At 36.8% G+C, this 14373-nt stretch overlaps 1 protein-coding gene across 1 annotated transcript in view; it reads right to left on the minus strand.

Moving 5' to 3' along the window:
* Positions 1-14373, minus strand: part of UBA6 (ubiquitin like modifier activating enzyme 6) — an 86907-nt gene that overhangs the window by 61863 nt on the left and 10671 nt on the right. Inside the window, 1 exon segment of the mRNA NM_001083438.2 lies at positions 375-469. Coding sequence (NP_001076907.1) covers positions 375-469 — 95 coding nt within the window.

Here is a 14373-nt window from a genome sequence, read left to right on the forward strand (position 1 = left end):
AAGGAATAAAAATAAAATTTGATTTCCATAATCAAACCACACTGAGATAATCACTCTTAAAATTTCAGTGTACACTTCCAGACATGCTGTTATGAATATGTGTGTGCTCTCTACCATAATTAATGGATACAGAAAAAGATCATTTACAGCTATTAACAACACCAAAAGAGAAGCAAGAGAGTCATAACTGGTTTCTCATGGAATAACGTGAAATAGTCTTGCCAAAAAAATAAATAATAAATAAAAATTGAATCTGATCAAGATTTTGGATCTAACTTCTTTTATAGAAAATAATACAAGGGAAAGGAATTAAATTATTTAAATTATGTTGCTCAAAAGCATCATATAAAATTATGAACAAAAATATTGCTTACCAATTTCCAAACCAAGACCACCCATACCACTTAAGAAAACATGGGACTTGGCCATCTTCTGCATTGCTGTGTCTCCAAGAACATACCTCTGTCGACTACATGTAAAACACAACAAAAATAAATTATTTCACCAAAATTGTATATCTTTTCCAGTTATTTGCAAGCTAATACCCTGGTGGCTAGATTCTGCCCACAGACTTTTTTTGGATCACTTGCACAGTACTTAAAATTCCTCAATTAACTGCCAAATATATGACATATTTTGAAAAATTAGATTTGGCACCATAACCCATATTCCCTCATGGCTACGGGGTTGAGTAGGAGCTGCCTGTTCAGTGAGGGAGGACCATGTGCTCTGGACTTGGCAAAGTTCCCATCCTTCTTCTCTCATTTATCACCTCTGTGGCCACTACAAGCATTTGAGTTTGTCACTTTCACTTGAAGCCTTTCACCACGAAAAGGATTTATCAGGCAAAAAATTGTTTCCCTCCTTGGAATTTAGATGACTTAAAGTTGAGCAGTTTTTAAACATTATTTTAAATATAAAAGCTGACAAATTATTTAAAGGACTTTATTAAGTCATCCATCCTAATAGCCACAGGCTAATATCAGAATGCTACTGCTGCTGCTATGTAGTCACTAAGTTGTGTTTGACTCTTTGCAACCCTTTGGACTGTTGCCTTCCAGGCTCCTCTGTCCATGGTATTTTTTAGGCAAGAATACTGGAGTGAGTTGCCATTTCCTTTTCCAGGGGATCTTCCTGACCCAGGGACTGAACCCATCTCGCCGGCATTAGCAAGCAAATTCTTTACCAATGAGCCACCTGGGAAGCCCCTAGAGTCAAAATGGGAATTTCAAAAAATACACGTTGGCAATTAAAAAAATGTCAGATATAGTAATAAAGTCAATAGTAAGAGTTTATTTCAAAGAACACTGATAAACGATGTTATACTAGATTCTGAAGACAGGAGCATGCCAATGGATTCTTACCAGAATCATTCTGAAAGATGAGTTCAGTGTAAGTAAATAATTCCAGAACTCCTTGGGTTTTAAGTATTTCTTTTGGAATTCACACACACACACACACACACATGCTGGTTTAAGATTATGTTCGTTTAATATCTATATTTAGCTACTGATATTCAATATAAATGCCTGAAAAGGGGTCACCTGTCTAGTAGAAAGAAACTTTATAAACACAAGCTATTATTATTATTATTTTCATCCTTATTCCCTACAATGAATGATAAAATCTACTAGACTTTTCTTTTTAAAAGTTTATTTTATTGAAATATAGTTAATTTACAATGTTAGTTTCTGCTATACAGCAAAGTGATTCAGTTATATATTCTTTTCCATTATGCTTTATTACAGGATACTGAATATAGTTCCCTGTGCTCTACAGTATGAACTTGTGGTTTAACCATTCTGTATGTAATAGTTTGCATCTACTAATCCCAAACTTCCAATCCATCCCTTCATCATGGTAATCACAGTCTGTTCTCTATTAGACTTTTTAAATTGATAGTCACCATTTTTGCTTCAGAGATAAAACTGATTCATTTATTTATGAAATACTTACTGAACATTTACATAGTATATATGGAAAAGATACTATAAAGTCTTACAACCTTTACTTCTGTACCCCTAAACAATATATTTAAGGTTTGTCTGTTTTGGAACTTTACATAAACTGGGTCATTTTGAATACTTGTGAGAGTTATTCATATCAAGGCAACTGTTTATTTTCACTTCATATTGCGTTCTTTGTATTATACTATTCTATTGTGATATACCATAATTTAGCAATTCCACAGTTTTGGATGGTTACCAATAAGAAGACTATGAGTACACTTATATATGTCTCATGGTACACATGTAGTAGTTTCTATAGCATATACTGATGAAAGAAAATGCAAAGTTAACTATTAGGTAATACCAGAATAATTTCCAAAGTGGATGTATCAGTTGACATCCTGCTTGGCAGTGTAAAAAAGTCCCCAAATTTTCACATCCTTAGTGTGCTGAAACTCAATATGAAAATTCAATGTGAAACTCAATGTGAAAGTGCTGCACTCAATATGCCAACAAATTTGGAAAACTCAGCAGTGGCCACAGGACTGGAAAAGGTCAGTTTTCATTCCAATCCCAAAGAAAGGCAATACCAAAAAATGCTCAAACTACTGCACAATTGCACTCATCTCACACACTAGCAAAGTAACGCTCAAAATTCTCCAATCCAGACTTCAACAGTACATGAACCGTGAACTTCCAGATGTTCAAACTGGATTAGAAAAGGCAGAGGAACCAGAGATCAAATTGCCAACATCCGCTGGATCATGGAAAAAGCAAGAGAGTACCAGAAAAACATCTGTGTTTGCTTTACTGACTATGCCAAAGTCTTTGACTGTGTAGATCACAATAAACTGTGAAAAATTCTTCAATAGATGGGAATACCAGACCACCTGACCTGCCTCCTGAGAAATCGGTATGCAAGTCAAGAAGCAACAGTTAGAACTGGACACGGAACAACAGACTGGTTCCAAACCAAAAAAGGAGTACTTCAAGGCTGTATATTGTCACCCTGTTTATTTTACTTACATGCAGAGTACATCATAAAAAACGCTGGGCTGGATGAAGCACAAGCTGGAATCGAGACTGCTGGGAGAAATATCAATAACCTCAGATATGCAGATAACACCACCCTTATGGCAGAAAGTGAAGAGGAACTAAAAAGCCTCTTGATGAAAGTCAAAGAGGAGAGTGGAAAAAGTTGGCTTAAAACTCAACATTCAGAAAACTAAAATCATGGCATCTGGTCCCATCATTCCATGGCAAATAGATGGGGAAACAGTGAGAGACTACTTTTCTGGGCTGCAAAGTCACTGCAGATGGTGACTGCAGCCATGAAATTAAAAGACACTTGTTTCTTGGAAGAAAGCTATGACCAACACAGACAGCAGATTGAAAAGCAGAGACATTACTTTGCCAACAAAGGTCCATATAATCAAAGATATGGTTTTTCCAGTAGTCATGTAGGGATGTCAGAGTTGGACTATAAAGAAAGCTGAGTGCCAAAGAACTGATGCTTTCGAACTGTGGTGCTGGAGAAGACTCTTAAGTCTCTTGGATAGCAAGGAGATCCAACCAGTCCATCCTAAAGGAAATCAGTCCTGAATATTCATTGGAAGGACTGATGCTGAAGCTGAAACTCCAATACTCTGGCCACCTGCTGTGAAGAACTGACTCATTTGAAAAGACCCTGATTCTGGCAAAGATCGAAGGCAGGAGGCAAAGGGAAGGACAGAGGATTTGATGGTTGGACAGCATCACTGACTCAACGTATATGCGTTGGAGTAAGCTCCGGAAGTTGGTGATGGACAGGGAAGCCTGGAGTGCTGCATTCCATGGGGTCACAAAGAGTCGGACACAACTGAGCAACACAACTGAGCGACTGAACTGAACTGAATGTGCTGAAAAAAGTTAACACAGTAGGCCTGATCTTTACCCTGCTTTGGGGGCTAGCCCCTGGCTGCTGCCTGTGCACTTGGCTTTTGAAATGTTTCCTATACTAATAATTCTACTTCTCTTTTTCCTTGAGTTTCTCGAAATAAAAACTCCTTTAGCTTTAGATATTCTTTTCTAAAGTACACATGTAAAACTTTAAATGATTTTAAAAAGCATACCAAATTTTGATCCATAGTACTTTAAATGATTATTCTTAATTTTTATTATGATTCTTTTTTCGACTTATGGATTCACCTGAAGTGTATTTTTAAATTTCTAACTTTATGAGGAATTTTACAATTATTTTTTGTATTGACTTCTAGCTTAAATACACTGTGAACAGACATCACAATCTACAAAATTTTACACTTTAATATTTGAGAATTTCTTTGGTCAATTTTACAAATGTTCCATTCTTGAAAGGAATGTGTACTCTACAGTTGTTAACATATAACATTCCTTACATGTGCATTAGAGTAATCTTAATAATCATGTTGATGAACTCTATATTTGTTCAGACTTTGTTTGCCTGTTTTCTTGATTACTAAAAGTAACATTTAAAAAATGCCCACTATGATTGCAAATTTGTCTATTCTCCTTATGTGAGAATAACATGCTAACATGTGAGAATAACAGCTAACACTCAGTGTTTATTACACACCACAGTTTTATTTGTATTAACTCATTAATCCTCACAAAATTACAAAAATTCTATTATTATTCCCATTTTTACGGAGAGGAAAACCTAAGCACAGAGAAATTAAGCAACTGATAAATAGTGGAAGCAAGATTCAGCCCAGGCAGTCTGGCCTTAGCATCCATATTCTTAACCACTATGCTACACCGAATGTAGATTAAGAAAGGCAAATCATTCTACAAGTCTTACAGGGAGGGAAAAAAATCAGTTCCTGGCCTAACTCTTCCATAACCCAATTCCCAAGCCCTAAGAACAGCCATCCTCAATTCTTTCAGTTATTTCTTCTAATATTTACCCCTATATTTCTCAATAAACATGTTTGTACTTTATTTCTTGATTTTTCAGTTTTAAGTATTATCTATCAACTTCCAACTAAAAAAGATGGCATGAATTTCAATTTTTGAATACAAATCCAGTCAAATCATTTCCCTGCTTTAAAAACTCTGGTTGGTTTTGTATTTCCCTTATGATAAAGTCGAGACTCCATTTATCACAAAGCTGTTTATAATCTAGTCTCTGCTCAGCTCTTGAGTCTCATTTTTTGTCACTCTACCATCACACTCCATGTTCCAGGTGTACTAAAGGCTTTCAGTTCTCCAAACATGGTATACTCTCTTCGGGTGCTAAGACACTTTTCTGGAATATTCCTCTTTCCCAATATTTTATGCCTGAATAACTCCTTGTCCTCAGGTCTCAAACTGCATGTTACTTTCCCCATGATGCTTTCCCTGATGCCCCTAAGTTTCTTAAGACAGTGTTGGATCATCTTTCTGTGCATCGTAACACTACACATTCAATTTATCATAACAATTATCACAGTGTATTTTCACTATTTATTTGCCTATTTTTCCTAGGAGATTGTAGATTCCTTAAGACAGAGCCTGCCTTATGTGCTACTGTATCCCCAGTGACTAACAGGGCCTGGCACATAATAGACACACAAAACCTATCTGCTAAGTTAATGAAAGAAATGAACTGGCAACAAGAACAACACTTTTATGCTCTACTAAGCAGAGGGCATGAATTCTTTTTTTGTGTTCACAGTCAAAGAACTGCATTAAAAAAATATGTTTTTCACACTTGTCTTCATCAATTATTTTTAAGACTACTTAGGCAAATAATGAATAGCCAAGACATAAACATGGTTACAAATGACCCAGAACATCCAGACAAAGGAAAACAATTAAAATACACGAGCTAAAGTTGTTCAAAGAATCATAAAATATCAAATTCTCAACAGGTAACTAAATTACCTGCCTTTTCAATGTTTGGCTACCAAGGGGAAGTATACTGAGTAAGTGCCTACTCCATGTTAGTTAATGTCAGGTACTCTGCAGTTGACACTTAAATCTATGAAGTGGGATTTAAAGAGCTGAGAGTGTAACTTCAAGCCCACCATTGTTATACTAAACCTGACTGTATTAAGCGGACATGCATATATCAATAACTGTATCAGGAAAGAAAGAAATTTCCAAGGCTATTGACTTGACTTTTAGAGAACCCTATTTATTAAAGATTCTCCCTTTTACAAAGGTACTATATCTCCCTATAGTTTTCACCACTAATCCTAATTTTACCTCCTGGGGTCATAGGGAACTTGTCTAATCCCTCTTCAATGTGACAGCCCTCCAAACGTTTGAAGATGGTATTCAGGTTCCAGAGTCTTCTTTCTCTAGGCTAAACATCTCCAGTTCCTTAAACAATTCCAAACATGACATCATTTTGAGTCCCCATCAACACTCTAATCACTTTCTTTTGGATATACTTCAGTTACCTTCAGGCATTCATAGATTTATTAAAATATCTATTTCAAGCCAAGCACTGGCATGGTGTGGGGATCACAACAGCAACATCATCATGAGGTAATGTGAGGATTAAATTAAATAAGATAAAATAAGTAAAATACCTAGCAGGATGCCTGTGACGTTATTGGGAGAGAGGAATAATCAAATAATCCACTATTAAGTACTACATACAGAAGCATCAGAAGCTAAGGGAACCTGAAAGAATAGGAAGTGAGTATCTATCAATGGAGGCTATGGCAAGTTTACAAATGAAGTTCATCCAAGTTGAAATCTGAAGACTTGAGTCAAAAATTAATCAAAGAAGGAAAAGCATTCTATGCTAGGAAAAAGAAAAGCATGAAAAAGAATGATAGATAAGAGATACATGGTACATATATAAAACTTCCACTTCTGGCCTTAGTTAAATAAGGGGGAACAGATTTATCCTCTTCCTGCCTTAAAGAACTGAAAAATGGACAATATAAATGAAACAATTCAGACACCGGACAATAGGCAACTCAGGACAATAATCTCAGAGAAGAAAAACAATTGAGGTGAGCTTTATGATTGCCCTAGCCACTGCCCAGAGTTTTCAGAAGGTAGAGCAGGAAGGGAAACTCAAAAAAAGCTTGGTGGTCTTCTTGAACTGAAGAGAACAGGGTGTGAATTCAAGGCTAGAATTTGTGAGCAGATGCACAGAGAGAATGCCGGACAGGCTGTTCTCGATTCTTCAGCCAAGTTAGGGGAGGAAACAACCTCAAGCTAGGGAAAGAACCAGATGAAAAGTCCAACTGAAACAATCACTGTTTAAACAGGGCCAAGACAGTTTGTGTTCCTCTTCAGCCAAATGGAAAACCTTTTAATACAGAGAGCGCTGGATAAAATAGAAAAGAGTATTACATCAGTACTGGGGGGCAAGTAGCCTCAAAATTGAGTCTTCTCTGGTCTTACCTAGCAAAGCTTAAAAGTAAGCCTTGAAAAAAATAAACTTGTTTTCAAGTAATTTAACTGTGTCCTTGAAAAAGCTCAAGAATATTTAAAGGAATTCTAGATAATTCAACACCCAAAAAGGTAAAATTCATAATGTCTAACATACACTAAAAAAAAAAAAAACTAGATATGCAAAAAAAGCAGGAAATACAACTCTAGATAGAAAAATCAATAGAAGAGACTTAGAAATGACATATGATAGAATGTGTGGACAAAAACTAAAACAGTCAAAAATATAATTCATATGCTCAAGAAGCAGCAAAACTTCCAGAGATGAAAACTATAAAATGTAAGATGAAAAACACTTTGAGTGGAATTAACAACAGATTCAACACTGCAGAAGTGAACCTGAAGACACAGCAACAGACTTTAAAAAATGAAAAACAGAAATGAAACAAAACAAAACTGGAGGATAAAAACCTTCCAAAACCAAAAAAGCTTAAGTGAGCTGTGGGACAACTTCAGTTGGTCTATGTGAAACTGAGGTCCCTTGAAGAACTAAGCAGTTAAAATTTTTCTAGGAGCACAACAAACTCACAGACCATGATGCAAACAAAGAACAAAACGTAAAGAGAAAACTACACTAAGGGATATCATAATTGTTTAAAACCAGGGATGAAGAGAAAATATTAAAAATAATCAGAGAAAACAGATCATGCAATTTACAGAGGAAAGGTAAGAATGACAACTGATTTTCTCCCAGGAAGCAGTACAAACTGGATGACAATGGCACATTTTTAAAATATTGAAAGGAAGACACTGTCAACCTAAATTTCTATACTCAGTTTCAAAAAAAGGAAATAAAGACGTCATCAGACATATAACAACTCAAAGAATTCATTGCTGGCAGACTTTCACTATAAGAAATGTCAAAGTAAATCCTCAGGCAGAAGAAAACGATATTAGATGGAAATCTTAATTTACACAAAGGAATAGAGAACATCAGAAATGACAAAACCCTGTTTCCTTTATTTTTAAAATATCTTGTAGAGATAATTGACTGGTTAAGCCAAAAACAGTAATGTATTGTGAGTTTACGCTGCTGCTGCTAAGTTGCTTCAGTCGTGTCCGACTCTGTGCGACCCCATAGACGGCAGCCCACCAGGCTCCCCCGTCCCTGGGATTCTCCAGGCAGGAACACTGGAGTGGTTGCCATCTCCTTCTCCAATTGTGAGTTTATAGCATTATGTAAAAGTAAAATTTTAAGACAATGATAACTCAAATCCTGGAAAAAGAGAAACAGAAGAACACTGGTGTAACTTTCTTATACCATACAGAACGTGATGTTAGATCTGAATACACACTGTAGAGATTTATACTATAAACCATAAAGTAATTACTTTCCATCTAGTCAAAGCTATGATTTTGCAGTAGTCATGTATGGATGTGAGAACTGGACTATACAGAAAGCTAGTTCAGTTCAGTTCAGTCGCTCAGTCATGTCCGAATCTTTGTGACCCCGTGAATCGCAAGCACACTAGGCCTCCCTGTCCATGACCAACTCCAGGAGTTTACGCAAACTCATGTCCATCGAGTCGGTGATGCCAGCCAGCCATCTCATCCTTTAGAGCACCGAAGAATTGATGCTTTTGAACTGAGGCGTTGGAGAAGATTCTTGAGAGTCCCTTGGACTACAAAGAGATCAAACCAGTCAATCCTGAAGAAAATCAGTTCTGAATAATCATTGGAAGGACAGATGCTGAAGCTGAAACTCCAATACTTTGGCCACCTGATGCGAAGAACTGACTCACTGGAAAAGACCCTGATACTGGGAAAGACTGAAGGCAGGAGGAGAAGCAGACGACAGAGGATGAGATGGATGGATGGCATCACTGACTCGATGCACATGAGTTTGATTAGGTTCCTGGAGTTGGTGATGGACAGGGAAGCCTGGCATGCTGTAGTCCATGGGGTCACAGAGTCGGGCACACCTGAGAGACTGAACTGAATCACTAAACAAAGCAAAAGAAAGTACAGCTGACTCTCAAACATAGGTTTGAACTGTGTGGGTCCACTTATATGTGGATTTTTTTTTTTTTCCAAAAAATACATACTCAGCCCCAAAGACATGGATGTTAGTCAAAGTCGCTCAGCTATGTCCGAGTCTGTGACCCCATGGACTATACAGTCCATGGAATTCTCCAGGCTAGAATACTGGAGTGGATAGCTTTTCCCTTCTCCAGGGGATCTTCCCAACCCAGGGATCGAACCCAGGTCTCCCACACTGCAGGCGACCTCTTTACCAGCTGAGTCACAGGGAAGCCCGAGGACATGGACAGCCAACTGTATTCATTATATCATACCACTTGATGCAAAAGGCTTGAGCATTCATATATTTTGGTACACATGGAGGCTCCTGGAATGGATACCCCATGGATACTGAGGGATAAGATGTTACAACTGCAACATGTCAGTAAAGAAGATAAAATATAACTTAAATGCTCAATTATTCAACAAAAAGAGAGAGAGAAAAGGTATACCAGTAACAGACAAATTAGGCAATTAGAAAACAAATAGCAGAAATAGTGTCAATAGAACTTTCTTGGTGGTCCAGTGATTAAGACTCTGCATTTCTGCTGGGGGGGGAAGTTGGGGAACTAAGATCTCCCATGTCACATGTTAAATATACATGGTGCAACCATGCCTCTAAAAGAGTGTCATGCTGAATAAAGAGAAAAACCCAACTATATTCTATCTACAAGGAGGCCCACTTAAATAAACACAAAAAAGGAAAGTAAAAGGGTGGAAAAAGATATCATGATACCAATAATCAAGGGAAAAGCAGACTATTTTAATACCAGACAAACAGATTTCAGAGCAAACAAAACTACCAGGATAAAGAGGCACTTCATAATGATAAAAGGGTCAATACATCAAGGAGACATAACAATTCTAAATGTTTATGCACTAATAACACAGCAACAAACTATGTGATACAAAAACTGGTAGAACTGAAGTATGAAATACACAAATAGGAAATTATGGACAATATCCATCTCTTAACAATTGGTATAAAGAATAGACAGAAAATCAGTAATGTTTCAGAACAGCTGAACAACACTATTAATCAATTTGATCTAATTGACATTGATAGGACAATCCAGTACATCACAAAATACATATTCTTTCCAAATGTACACAGAACATTGACCAAGATAGACCATATTCTCCACTAAAAAAACTTTAAAAAATTTAAGTCACACAAAGTATGTTTCCTGATAACACTGGAATGATTACAGATCAGCAACAGAAAGATCTCTGAAAAAAAATTCCTTAATATCTGGAAACTAAGTAAGACACTTAAGGTCTCAAAAATCAACGATCTCAACTTCTACTTTAAGAAATAAGAAAAAGATCACGAGGTACCATTTCACGCCAGTCAGAATGGCTGCGATCCAAAAGTCTACAAGCAATAAATGCTGGAGAGGGTGTGGAGAAAAGGGAACCCTCTTACACTGTTGGTGGGAATGCAAACTAGTAGAGCCACTGTGGAGAACAGTGTGGAGATTCCTTAAAAAACTGGAAATAGAACTGCCTTATGATCCAGCAATCCCACTGCTGGGCATACACACTGAGGAAACCAGAAGGGGAAGAGACACGTGTACCCCAATGTTCATCGCAGCACTGTTTATAATAGCCAGGACATGGAAGCAACCTAGATGTCCATCAGCAGATGAATGGATAAGAAAGCTGTAGTACATATATACAATGGAGTATTACTCAGCCATTAAAAAGAATACATCTGAATCAGTTCTAATGAGGTGGATGAAACTGGAGCCTATTATACAGAGTGAAGTAAGCCAGAAAGAAAAACACCAATACAGTATACTAACACATATATATGGAATTTAGAAAGATGGTAACAATAAACCTGTATACGAGACAGCAAAAGAGACACTGATATATAGAACAGTCTTTTGGACTCTGTGGGAGAGGGAGAGGATGGGATGATTTGGGAGAATGGCATTGAAATATGTATAATATCAGATATGAAACGAGTCACCAGTCCAGGTTTGATGCACGATACTGGATGCTTCGGGCTGGTGCACTGGGACGACCCCGAGGGATGGTATGGGGAGGGAAGAGGGAGGAGGGTTCAGGATGCGGAACACATGTATACCTGTGGCGGATTCATTTCGATATTTGGCAAAACCAATACAATATTGTAAAGTTTAAAAATAAAATAAAATTTAAAAAAAATAGAAAAAAAAAGAAATAAGAAAAAGATCAAATTAAACTAAAAATAAGGAGGGAAAAAACCCTTTAAAGCACAGAAATTACTGAAATACAAAATAAAAAATATTTAAAAAATCAATTTAACTGCTGGTTCTTTGAGAAGAAAATAAAATTGACAAACCTCTAGTCAGAATGATCAGGAAAAAAAAAGAAGACAGAATTATCTTCTCTTACCGTTATCTGATAATTATCCTGATAATTACCATTATCAGGAATGAGCAGGGAATATTGTTCAGATTCTACAGACACTAAAAAAGGATATTCAAGGAATATTACAAACAACTTCAAGCCACTAAATTCAACCAATGAGACAAATGAACATACTCTTTGAAAGACCCAAACTATTAAAGCTCACTCAAGAAGAAACATATCATCTGAATATCCCAGTATCTATTAGCTATTTAATATGTATTAATAGTTTAAAACTTTCCCACAAAGAAAACTCCAAAGACAGCTTCCCTATGAATTCTACCAAAAATATGAGAAAAAATAATACTGACTCTACACAAGCTTTCTAGAATCTGAAGAAAAAATAATTCTCAGCTTATTCTGTGAGGTCAGAGTCACTCTAATACCAAAACCAGGCAAAATCATTCAGCTTAAAAAATACTCAAACCAATATCCCTCATGTAACATAAGATGCAAAAATTCTTAATAGAATTTCTGTAACAATACATCATGTGAGTTTAATTCCAGAAACAGAATGCAAGGGTGGTATAATACTCTAAAAGACATCACTGTGATTCATAAAATCAAAAGACTACAGTGGAAAAGCCATATAATCACTTTCATGAATACAGAAAAAGTATTTGACAATTACAATACCCCATTTCTGATTTAAAAAAACAACAAAACTCTAAGCAAACTAGTGACAGAAGGGCACTTCCTCAACCTAATAAAGGGTAACTATGAAAAACCTATAGCTAACATTACACTCTGCTATGGAGAGATGAATGTTTTCCATCAAAGATCGTCAGGAAGGAAGAGAGGTTGCCTGTCTTTATCTCCTCAACTCTACCCTGTATTGGAGGTTCTAGCCACAGTAATAAAGACAAAGAAACAAAAGGCACTCAGATTGAAAAGGAGGACGGAAAATGTCTTACTTTCAAACAACACAACTGACTAGAAAATTCAATGGAATTTACAAAAAATTTTACTAGAACTAATAAGAGAAAGATGCACAGAGTCAAAGCTATGGTTTTTCCAATAGTCAGGTACGGATGTGAGAGCTGGACCATAAAGAAGGCTGAACACCGAAGAAGTGATGTTTTAGAGTTGTGCTGGAGAAGACTCTTGAGAGTCCCTTGGACTGCAATGAGATTAAAGTAGCCAATCTTAAAGGAAATCAACCCTGAATATTCATTGGAAAGGCTGTTGCTGAAGCTCCAATACTTGGCCACCTGATGCAAAGAACTGACTCCTTGGAAAAGACCCTGATGCTGGGAATGATTGAAGGCAAAAGGAGAAGGGGATGGTAGAGGATGAGACATATCATCACTGACTCAATGGATATGAATTTGAGCAAACTCTGGGAGAGAGTGAAGGACAAGGGTGCCTGCTGTGCTACAGTCCACGGGTTCAAAATGAGTCGGACACAACTTTAATGTGGTATGTCTGTCAATATTGCTGTACTCTCTTTAGTAATGTTATATAGTTACCAGTGTAAAGATCTTGCATGCTGCTAAGTCACTTCAGTCGTGTTCCACTCTGTGCGACCCCATAGATGGCAGCCCACCAGGCTCCCCCATCCCTGGGATTCTCCAGGCAGTAACACTGGAGTGGGTTGCCATTTCCTTCTCCAATGCATGAAAGTGAAAAGTGAAAGTGAAGTCACTCAGTCGTGTCCGACCCTTAGCAACCCCATGGACTGCAGCCTTCCATGCTCCTCCGTCCATGGGATTTTCCAGGCAAGAGTACTGGAGTGGGGTGCCATTAAACTTTTGTCAAATTTTTGTATTTTTTATATTATTGTAAATAGTAATTTTTAAGTTTCAGTTTCCAGTTACTCATTACTCTTAAATTGGAGAACAAATGATTTTTGCATATTAACTTATCTTACAATCTTACTAATCTAACTGACAGCTATTGTTCACTCTGAGTTGTGTCCGAAACAACTGCATAACCTTATTAAATAGAGTACAGCAATATTGACAGACATACCATATTAAAGGTTCCTAAAGTTCAATAGTTAAAACATCAGTATTCCCAAAATTGTGTATAAATTCTCATGACAGCCTTATTTGTAATAGCCAAAACCTGGAAACAACCCAAAGGCCCATCAACAATTATTAAGTGATTAAATAAATTGTGAAAGTGAAAGTTGCTGAGTCTGACTCTTTATGACCCCATGGACTATACAGTCCATGGAATTCTCCAAGCCAGAATACTGGAGTGGGTAGCCATTCCCTTCTCCAGGGGATCTTCCCAACCCAGGGATCGAACCCAGGTCTCCCACATTGCAGGTGGATTTTTTACCAGCTGAGCCACCAGTGAAGCCTAGATTTGTACAATTACAAATACTGTACAATTTTGTAAGCCTATATTTGTACAACTGCAAAAATTATAGGGAAGCCAATAAACTGTAGTATAGCCATAAAATAGAAAACTCAGCAATAAAAAAGAACAAATTACTGATACAAAATCATATATGAATCTCAAACTCATTACACTGAGTGAAAGAAGCCAAACTTCCCAAAGGTGTTGTACATACTGTATGATTCCATATATACAAAATTCTAGAAAATGAAAACTATTCTACAGTACAAAAAGCAGATGAGTGGTTGCC

Source organism: Bos taurus, chromosome 6 (genome assembly GCF_002263795.3).
Source record: "Bos taurus isolate L1 Dominette 01449 registration number 42190680 breed Hereford chromosome 6, ARS-UCD2.0, whole genome shotgun sequence".
Taxonomy (NCBI): Eukaryota; Metazoa; Chordata; class Mammalia; order Artiodactyla; family Bovidae; genus Bos; species Bos taurus.